The sequence below is a fragment of the Paramormyrops kingsleyae genome, chromosome 7, assembly GCF_048594095.1.
Source record: "Paramormyrops kingsleyae isolate MSU_618 chromosome 7, PKINGS_0.4, whole genome shotgun sequence".
NCBI lineage: Eukaryota > Metazoa > Chordata > Actinopteri > Osteoglossiformes > Mormyridae > Paramormyrops > Paramormyrops kingsleyae.
The window spans coordinates 27,115,883-27,126,607 of NC_132803.1; the positions used below are offsets into that span (position 1 = coordinate 27,115,883).

The window sequence follows — 10,725 nt, forward strand, 5'->3', positions numbered from 1 at the left end:
TGACCTGTAGGTCAGCTGTTCAAACTCTTCAGCCAATCAGTCCTCTAATTAGTAATATAATTAGGGAGTTGCAGCGGCCCTTTGCGAATAAGATTGGCCACCCATGGTCTAACCTGAATGTCCAGATACTGGGTGCACAGAGCTCCCTGTGTTTCTGTGGGTTTTTTCAGGGTTCTCTGGTGTATTTGCACAGTCCAAAAACATGCAGCTATTGGAATTGGAGAATATAAGATGTCCATAGTGTCTGTGTGTTTGCCCTGTGATGAACTGGCATCCTGTCCAGGGATTTCCTTGTCTGTTGCCTACTTCTGTACCGCTTATGATGGACAGGATCTCACAGTGGTCTAAATCTTATACACATTCCATCCATCCATCTACCCATCCATCCTCTAAAAGCTTATCTTAGTCAGGGACATGGGGGGGGAGGTAGGAGCTTAGTTATACATTTTATGTGAAATACATACACTCACCTAAAGGATTATTAGGAACACCTGTTCAATTTCTCATTAATGCAATTATCTAATCAACCAATCACATGGCAGTTGCTTCAATGCATTTAGGGGTGTGGTCCTGGTCAAGACAATCTCCTGAACTCCAAACTGAATGTCAGAATGGGAAAGAAAGGTGATTTAAGCAATTTTGAGCGTGGCATGGTTGTTGGTGCCAGACGGGCCGGTCTGAGTATTTCACAATCTGCTCAGTTACTGGGATTTTCACGCACAACCATTTCTAGGGTTTACAGAGAATGGTGTGCAAAGGGAAAAACATCCAGTATGCGGCAGTCCTGTGGGCGAAAATGCCTTGTTGATGCTAGAGGTCAGAGGAGAATGGGCCGACTGATTCAAGCTGATAGAAGAGCAACTTTGACTGAAATAACCACTCGTTACAACCGAGGTATGCAGCAAAGCATTTGTGAAGCCACAACACGCACAACCTTGAGGCGGATGGGCTACAACAGCAGAAGACCCCACCGGGTACCACTCATCTCCACTACAAATAGGAAAAAGAGGCTACAATTTGCACGAGCTCACCAAAATTGGACAGTTGAAGACTGGAAAAATGTTGCCTGGTCTGATGAGTCTCGATTTCTGTTGAGACATTCAAATGGTAGAGTCAGAATTTGGCGTAAACAGAATGAGAACATGGATCCATCATGCCTTGTTACCACTGTGCAGGCTGGTGGTGGTGGTGTAATGGTGTGGGGGATGTTTTCTTGGCACACTTTAGGCCCCTTAGTGCCAATTGGGCATTGTTTAAATGCCACGGCCTACCTGAGCATTGTTTCTGACCATGTCCATCCCTTTATGACCACCATGTACCCATCCTCTGATGGCTACTTCCAGCAGGATAATGCACCATGTCACAAAGCTCGAATCATTTCAAATAGGTTTCTTGAACATGACAATGAGTTCACTGTACTAAAATGGCCCCCACAGTCACCAGATCTCAACCCAATAGAGCATCTTTGGGATGTGGTGGAACAGGAGCTTCGTGCCCTAGATGTGCATCCCACAAATCTCCATCAACTGCAAGATGCTATCCTATCAATATGGACCAACATTTCTAAAGAATGCTTTCAGCACCTTGTTGAATCAATGCCACGTAGAATTAAGGCAGTTCTGAAGGTGAAAGGGGGTCAAATAATCCTTTAGGTGAGTGTATAAGCTTAATAATATAAACAAAAGTAAAGCTTTATTCCGTTTTTATGTTTCTTTCACTTACATGTTTGAAATAATTCTTGCCATAAAGAGTGTAAGCTTTATCAGTGTGGCAAGAGAAAATGTAGCCACAGATACTAAAAGTGTAACACCAATAAAAACCTGTACATTTATTATTTTACTGTGTATTCGATATTTACATTTTCATAGTCTGTTTCTTCAATATTTACATTTCCATAAACTCTTTCTTGAATATTTACATTTCCATAGTCTGGGAGCTCACAGGATTCCTCAGAATATCTGTTGCTAGTCCCACTCTTCTCCCTAGAAGAGTCCTAAGATGGAAAACAGAAATGAATAAAGCACAAAACCACATTTACATAGATATACATTTTGATGAAAGCAGTACAGCTTAGACTTGCCATGCAATTGGCATAAATAGCTGATTCAGCCTGTTTTTCTGAATCGCTGCACAGGTCCTTGTCTTCTCTCTGTGAATTCAAATGATAAAAAATCTTCTATAAAACCTGTCACATCGTGTGACCAAGAAATATTCAGAAATGAGGTCATACCTTTTTGCTTCCTCCTTTGGTTTTGCCCACATTGAGTGAATTTATCCTGTAACAGAGACACATGAAATACTTAGCAGCCCAGTTTAATTTTAAATTTAAAAGAAAGGAATGTAGTGACACAGGTCTTTAAAGACAATACATTACCTTTTCATGAAGATGATAATCACAACAGTTCCAGTCAACACAACCAATAATATTCCCACAACAGTAATTATAATTATTCTATTAAAATGACCTGTAAACAGAGAAAGGAAAACGTTGCTTGACACAATCAGAATCACAAATGCTAAGCTGTCAGATACACACTGTTTACAGAGCTGACAGTAGTGATGGAGTAACCTTACAGTGTTACTGCCCAGTGTCCTCAGACCTCACAGTGAGGGATTAATCATGTTAATAGGATAAACTGATTAACTATAAGGATCTCAATATGTAACATGAATATTACAAATACTGGTCATCTTAAAACAAACAAATGTGTTGGAATGTAAACATGGAGCATAATATGAAAAACAAAAATGAAGCAGCAATGTTTGGAATTTTCATATGTAAATGAAATGCTGAGTCACACAACAATAACCCTGCTTCATAAAGCCCACAATTAATTTTCACAGATATGATTTCAGCTGCTGTTCTGCACTGTTGTGTCAATACTTAATACATCTATTATAAAAATGACATACTTTTTAGAGCCAATTTAAAAGTTTAAATGAAAAATTCCTTTATTAAAGTTTATAAACTTACTTTCAACAATGATATTAACTTCATTAGATACAGGTACCTTTCTGCCATTTAAAGCACATGAATATTTTCCTGTGTGATGATAGGATATGGGACTGAAGTGAAGTGTGGACTGTTTTTCTGGGAGTGTCTGGTTGTCCTTAAACCAGGTGAATTCTGATTGGTTGAGAGAGCAGCTGTCTGTGTCACATGTCAGATTCACAGAGTCTCCTTCCCTTATTGTTCCATTTGCTCTGGATGAGGTCATCACCACCTTCAGTTCTAAAATTATATAATATGAGAAATAACTGGAAATTTCTAAAGGAGTACATAAGGATTTTCTGACACAAGCTGAAAACAATATAGCAAAGAGGAGAAATCCTATCACTAAAAGAAAATCAAACATTTTTCCGCAACACAGGATACTTTGCTATGTAGTTAAATTCTCATTGCTGTAATTTGCTTTCTGCTCCATATATTTCTGTCGGTATTGAAATTCTCCTCTTCATAACATAAATCATACAATATTTTATATTATTTAAAACATAATATTTATTTCACATAAAACATAAATACTCCGCAAAGATGCTAAATTTAGTTTTTGTTATGCAAGAATTAGCTGGTATTTGAGGTAAAGACTCACCTTCAACTTGAAGAGTCACTCCAGGTCCACCACACTTCTCACACCCGTTCGTTATGAATCTGAATCTATACTCTCCAGCATCCGTCTCTCTAATGTTCTTTATCTGCAATGTACAGTTCCTTGTGTTGTTCCCCAAGAATTCTGCTCTGCCTGTGTACTCAGCACTAATGTTTGTATTATTACTGTGATAGACATATGGTTTTCCAGTACAGTCCACATCATTCCGACTCCACATCCTGGAGTCCACTTTGTGTGGCTCTGGATATCCATATTCACACTGAATGAGCACAGTCGATCCTCTCAATGCACACAGGTTTATCTCTGAGTAATGTACAGCCCATGTACCATCTAAAATCCACAGAGAACATGAAGCAATGGTTTATTCATCTTGGTTTTGGTAAAGTTTTAACTTGTAAAATGTAAGGATTTATGGGAGGTTTATGGGATGTATTTCCTGCAAAAAATAAAATGAGAATGATAATAATAAAATAAAAATACAATCTCCACTATGGAAAAGCAAATTGAAAATGAAAAAGCAAAGTAGAAAATGCAAATTCAAATTGGAAAATTAAAAGACAAAAATGGTTTTTAATCTTTTAATTTTTAACATATTACTAATACATGAGTGGAAAATTAAAATGCAAATGGTGTTATTTCATTTTATTTTTTATTTTTGCAGGATCTTTCACAAAGATTAATTGGCAAAGTGGAGACTGCATCTTCTATCATTTTCATTTTTGTTTTTGCAGAAAATACCTCCCATAATATGGAAATTCCTCCCACAAGTGTTGAGCCACTTACCTTCAACAGACAAATTCACTGCTTCAGACACAGTCTGTCTGTTGCCTTTTAATCCACAGGAGTAGTTTGCAGAGTGATATTTGCAGGCAGGCCTGAAGTGAAGTGTGGACTGTGTTTCTGGGAGCTGCTGGTCGTCCTTAAACCAGGTGAATTCTGATTGGCTGAGAGAGCAGCTGTCTGTGCCACATGTCAAACTCACAGAGTCTCCTTCACTTACTCCTTTACCCTCTTTCTGTGAGGTCATCACCACCTTTAATTCTGAAGGACAACATTTACCTGTTAGATTTATAGAAAGTTACCCATGATCCTTTCCTTATTCTTGGACATCCTCAGAACCACAAAACCTCAAGATTTTAAAGACTTATGCACATTAGGCCAACTTTAGTTCCTAAGAAGAACACTGTGGTAGATTTGATCCACTATTAAATAATTATTTTTTAATAATATATTAACAGTAACATTCCTGCTGTTACGTCGGGTGCAGGCAAGCAGGCGAAGGAAGCCGTGGATATGAGCAAAGGACTTTATTCACGGGGTAGAACTCTAATCCAACTTTTTAAACAAACATGTTCAGTTGTTCTATTTGATTATAGCATTAGCTAAAAATTAAAGTATTTTCCAAGACTTACCATCAACTTTAATAGTCGTTCCAGGTACTCCACTAAATTGCCCCCCATGTTTATTGGTCATGAACCTAAATGAATACACACCTTCATCTTTGTCTCTAATGTTCTTTATCTGTAATGTACAGTTCTTCTCTTTGTTCCCTAAATAGTCTGCCCTGTCTCTGTACTGAGTACTGACGTCTGTAGTACTACTGTCAAATTCATATATTTTTTCATCATAGGACTTATCACCACGATGATACCATATGACTGTCTCCACTCTTAATGAAGCTGGATATTTATATGCACAGGGAATGACCACAGTGGATCCTCTCATGGCACAGAGTGGATATCTTGAATAGTCTACACCCCATTCGCTACCCAGGACCCCTGGAAAATATATAACAAAAGGCAACATTATACAAAAGTGAACATTAAATTTTAAATGATTGTTTAAGAGCAATGCTGACGCAAGTTGCAGAGTTTCCTTTAAGGAGACAATCACCTTTTTCTCTAAAAAAGGCACATTTGAAGATAAATGTCTTAAGGCTAAGGCCCTTAATCCTACTGGGATAAAAGTCATTAAAATTTAATTGCATTGTGGAGAACTTCAACAGATTTAATCTAAACAAAAGATGCCGTCACATGCTGAGCTGTTGCTTTTCTTACCTGGTAAAAGGACAACAGCTAGTATCCAGAAATTCAGAGCGTACTGAAGTCCCATCTCTGCTCTTCAATTGACACACTGTCTGTTCAGGGACTGTAGAAGTAATATGTACGAACCCCCCCGCCCCCCTTTTGCTTCTCATGCATGAATCAACCGTCTGTCCCCCCCCCTTTCTCTTTGAGAACTATTTATATACGTGTTAGATTGGGTGTCTGCTTATTTCCTGTTTCACTCTACAGACCTACAAGAACTATTTCTTCTTTTGTTAACATTCTGTGTGTTATAAACGTCTCATAGATGCAATCTGATGAATGCATTCAAACAGATTCAACAAGTGCCGGACAAAATGTTTTTACTCATCATAAACCGTGCAGTGAGCAATAGCTATCACCCATGGAAATGTATTTCTATAATTTTGGTAACACATTACTTGAAGGGGCACAAATACCTAGTAATAGCTCAGTGACTACTGAAGTACAAATTATAAACACATCATGGACAAATATGGGATAAGTATTTGACTTGTGTTGTTCATTACTTGTTCCTTCAGTAGTGCACAAAGTTTTACAGAATTAACAGATATAGTGACAAATATCCTCTTGAGACCCTACGTCCTCATATAAGGACATCATTTTTAGTTTAAAACTATTAATTGTTCAAAAAAAGAATGTTTGGTTTTTATGATTATGAGGTCCTACTAATCCCAAATAGCTAAAGGAAATAAAACACCAAACAAAAGCCCGGGACTCAGGAGGCTATAGTAACTGCTTGAGATAAAACATGCGTCACAAATCCTTAATGAAGAATTTGCATGAGATCAGTATGTAACTAAGACTTAGTTTGTGATTAATTAATACATAAGTAATAGCACAATACTATATTATTTGTGCCCCATCAAGTAAAGTGTTAACATAATTTCAATATCCAAAATAAAGCAGATAAGTAAACTCACTAAATCTACCCTGCTTATGTTTTACCAAGAAATACCAGTTGTCATACTTTCTTCCCTTTTTAATTTTTATTTAGTCCAGTGACCTCACACCCTAAATACCCAGAAGCAGAGAAAGCAGATCTAATGTATTTCCCTTTTTTTTATTTATTTAAATATATTGGTTGCTAACATCAGCACTATTTAAGCTCTCTGCTGTGTCTACGGAACAACATAAAAACCGCAGTGACAGAGGCAATGAACCAGTAAAACTCCCATACAGAGTTACAACACAGACTGAATTTAAACTAGACCAGATTACAGCATGTTAGACTCAACTTTATTGTTGTTATACTTAGACAACAAAAAGTAGTTTGGCATCTATCCGGAAAGGTGCAACAGAGTGCAATAGTGCTAGAAACACACTTCTCAAAAAAATTAAAGGAACACTATGAAAACACATCAGATCTCAAAGGGAAAAAAATCATGTTGGATATCTATACTGATATGGACTTGGTAATGTGTTAGAAATAAAAGGATGCCAAATTGTTTGATGGAAATGAAAATTATTACAATTCAGTGATCATTGTTGACACACCACAGCAAAATGTGTCCTCTGCATTTAACCCATATGTGACATCATGACATACTTTAGCAGGGGGCAGCTAATTCAGCACCCAGGGAGCAGTACCTTGCTCAGAGTACCTCAGTGGTGCCTTGCTGGGCAGGGATTTGAACCTGCAATCTCTCAATTACAAGTGTGCTTCCCTAACCATTAAGCCATCACCACCCACCCACAGAGTGTGGAATTCAAAGACACCCCAAAAATCAAAGTGATAAAATGATGCGGCAGGCTAGTCCATTTTGCCGAAATTTCATTGCAGCAACTCAGAATCGTACTCAGTAGTTTGTATGGCCCCCACGTGCTTGTATGCATGCCTGACAACATCGGGGCTGCTCCTAATGAGACGACGTATGATGTCCTGGGGGATCTCCTCCCAGATCTGGACCAGGGCATCACTGAGCTCCTGGACAGTCTGAGGTGCAACCTGGTGGAGTTGGATGGACCAAAACATAATGTCCCAGAGGTGTTCTATTGCATTTAGGTCAGGCGAGTGTGGGGCCCAGTCAATGGTATCAATTCCTTCATCCTCCAGGAACTGCATGCATACTCTCACCACATGAGGCCGGGCATTGTCGTGCACCAGGAGAAACCCAGGACCCACTGCACCAGTGTAGGGTCTAATAATGGGTCCAAGGATTTCATCCCGATACCTAATGGCAGTCAAGGTGCCGTTGTCTAGCCTGTAGAGGTCTGGGTGTCCCTCCATGGATATGCCTCCCCAGACCATCACTGACCCACCACCAAACCGGTCATGCTGAACAATGTTACAGGCAGCATAATGTTCTCCAAGGCTTCTCCAGAGGAGGATGGAGTCCCCTTCCGAGTCTTGGTTCCTCTCAAGGTTTCTTCCTGTTAGAGGGAGTTTTTCCTTGCTACTGTCACCTCAGGCTTGCTTGTTGGGGGTTCGGGCCGGTTATATTTAAAGTAAAGTGTGACAATGTCTGTTGTTAAAAGCGCTATATAAATAAAATTTAATTAAATTGTATTCTCCAGACCCTTTCACGTCCATCACATGTGAACCTGCTCTCAACTGTGAAAAGCACAAGGTGCCAGTGGTGGACCTGCCAATTCTGGTATTCTATGGCAAATGCCAATCGAGCTCCATGGTGCCAGCCAGTGAGCACAGGGCCCACTAGGGGACATCGGGCCCTCAGGTCACCCTCATGAAGTCTGTTTCTCATTGTTTGGTCAGAGACATTCACACCAGTTGGCAGCTGGAGGTCATTTTGTAGGGCTCTGGCAGTGCTCATCCTGTTCCTCCTTGAACAAAGGAGCAGATACCGGTCCTGCTGATGGGTGAGGGACCTTCCAGCTCTCCTAGAGTAACTACCTGTCTCATGCAATCTCCTCCATGCCATTGAGACCGCACGGGGAGACACAACAAACCTTCTGGCAATGGCACACATTGATGCGTCATCCTGGAGGAGCTGGACTACCTGTGCAACCTCTGTAGGGTCCAGGTATCATTATACCAGGGTTCATGCTACCAGTAGTGACACTGACTGTAGCCAAATGCAAAACTAGTTAAAAAAACAGTCAGAAAAGATGAGGAGGAAAAAATGTCAGTGGCCTCCTCCTGTTAAACCATTCCTGTTTTGGGGGTCGTCACACTGTTGCCCCTCTAATGCATTTGTTGTAAAATTCATTAACAACAAAGCAGCTGAAACTGATTAACAACCCCCTCTGCTACTTAATTGACCAGATCAATATCCCAGAAGTTTAATTGACTTGATGCTATACTTTGATTAAAAAGTGTACCTTTCATTTTCTTGAGCTCCGTGTGTGTGTGTGTGTGTGTGAGTGTGTGATCAAACCAACTGTTGCGAGCGGTGAGCGAGCGAGCCGGGAAACAGGCGAGGCAAGCCGAGAATGCAGGCAAACGGGGTTTATTCGGGCGGGCAGGACCAAAACAGCGACAAACATCAATGACAGATCTGGGGAAGACTGACTCAGACGTGGACTAAATACAGAAGACAAGCCGACATGACAAGGAACAGCTGGGCACGATCGGGAAAGCACACGTGGATAATGAGGGGGCGTGGCACACATCGGGATCGATCGGAATGGATCGTGACAGAACCCCCCCCCAAAGGCGCGCACACCGGGCGCGCCCGAGAGGAGGCGACGGACGAGACCGGGGAACAGGACCTGAAAGACAAAAAGCAAGACCATTAACCAAAAACAGGGAACAGAACAGAGACACAGAACAGGAACAAGGACCAACAGAAGGACAGGACCCGACAAAGAACAGGAAACGCGGACAGGCAGACAGAGAAAGGAGACACAGAGGGGACAGAAAACGGAGGAACAACAGGGCGAGGAGTGAACACAGGAGACACCGAGGGACGAGGAACAAAGACAGGAGGGACAAAGGGACCAGAAGGGAACGGAGGAGACACAGAGGGACGAGGAGCAGAAACAGGCGGGACGGAGGGAAAGGGAGGAGGAAGCAGGGGAGCCCAAGGGAACCCAGGCGGGCGAGGGAAGGCAGCCGCAGGGGCCGCAGGCGGAAGGGAGGCCGGAACAGGAGGGGACCACACAGGGGACAAGGAGACAGACGGAGGGACCGACGAAGGAAACGAGGAGGGAGCAGGAGGGAACACCGGCGCAGGCAGGCAGAAGGGGGAAGCCGCAGCAGGCGGAGGCGCAGCCGGAGCCAGGGAAGGCGCCGTCCGACGCCCAGCCGAAGCGGGGGGGCCCGGAGGTGGCCGACGAGGCGCCGACGGAGGGACCGCAGGCGGGCGACGAGGCACCGGAGGGGGACCCGGAGGCGACAGCCGAGCCGGAGCCGCAGGACCCGCAGGCAGCCACCGAGCCACGGCCAGGGGGCGCACGGGCGAGCCAGGGGGCAGGGAGGGCGGGACCCGGACCCGACGTTTGTGTCCCCTCCCTTTACTGGACACGGACAGGCGGGCCCGTCGGGCGTCTCCTCTCAGGGGCACCGGTGTAGGAGACCGGTGCCCACCTGGGTCGGGGGGACCCAGCAATTGGATCCCCGAGGGGTCCCACTCAAGCTCCTCCAAGTTCGTCACTGGAGGAGGAGGTATAAGGATGTCACAGTCCGGGACCTCCTCGGGGACAGGAGTCACGGGTGCTGGAGGGGCAGACGGAGCCGCGGGCGGGGCCGCGGGCATAGCAGGGACAGGCAGGACAGGCGAGCAGGGCTGGCCGGGCAGGACAGGCGAGCAGGGCAGGGCAGGACGGGCAGGTCAGGAGCCGGCAGGACAGGCGAAACCGGCAGTTCAGGAGCCGGCAGGACAGGCGAGACAGGCAGTTCAAGAGCCGGCAGGACAGGCGAGACAGGCAGTTCAAGAGCCGGCAGGACAGGCAAGACAGGCAGTTCAAGAGCCGGCAGGACAGGCAAGACAGGCAGTTCCAGTGCCGGCAGGACGGGCGCCGCCGTCACATGGTCAGCAGGGGGCGCCTCGGCGGGCGCCGCCACCACGCGGCCAGCAGGGGGCGCCGCAGCGGGCGCAGCCTCCACGCGGCGGGCAGATCGGCGGCAG

The 10,725-nt window shown here is 43.8% G+C and overlaps 1 protein-coding gene across 1 annotated transcript; it reads right to left on the bottom strand.

Moving 5' to 3' along the window:
- Positions 1–1,270: 1,270 nt before the first annotated feature.
- Positions 1,271–5,750, bottom strand: LOC140577567 (sialoadhesin-like). The gene is made up of 9 exons (XM_072714663.1): positions 5,669–5,750; positions 5,024–5,389; positions 4,395–4,652; positions 3,594–3,941; positions 2,975–3,232; positions 2,375–2,465; positions 2,231–2,276; positions 2,081–2,149; positions 1,271–1,993 (listed from the first exon to the last, which is right to left on the bottom strand). The coding sequence occupies exons 1-9, from the start codon at positions 5,721–5,723 to the stop codon at positions 1,832–1,834; spliced, it is 1,653 nt and encodes a 550-aa protein (XP_072570764.1). The 5' UTR covers positions 5,724–5,750; the 3' UTR covers positions 1,271–1,831.
- Positions 5,751–10,725: the final 4,975 nt, after the last annotated feature.

Coding starts and splice junctions, on each gene's coding strand:
- LOC140577567 (XM_072714663.1), bottom strand. CDS start 5,723: ATGGGACTTCAGTACGCTCTGAATTTCTGGATACTAGCTGTTGTCCTT. Junction 3,942..4,394: donor AGTGAATTTGTCTGTTGAAG/GTAAGTGGCTCA, acceptor TGTGGATTTTAG/ATGGTACATGGGCTGTACAT. Junction 2,277..2,374: donor ATTATCATCTTCATGAAAAG/GTAATGTATTGT, acceptor TCTCTGTTACAG/GATAAATTCACTCAATGTGG.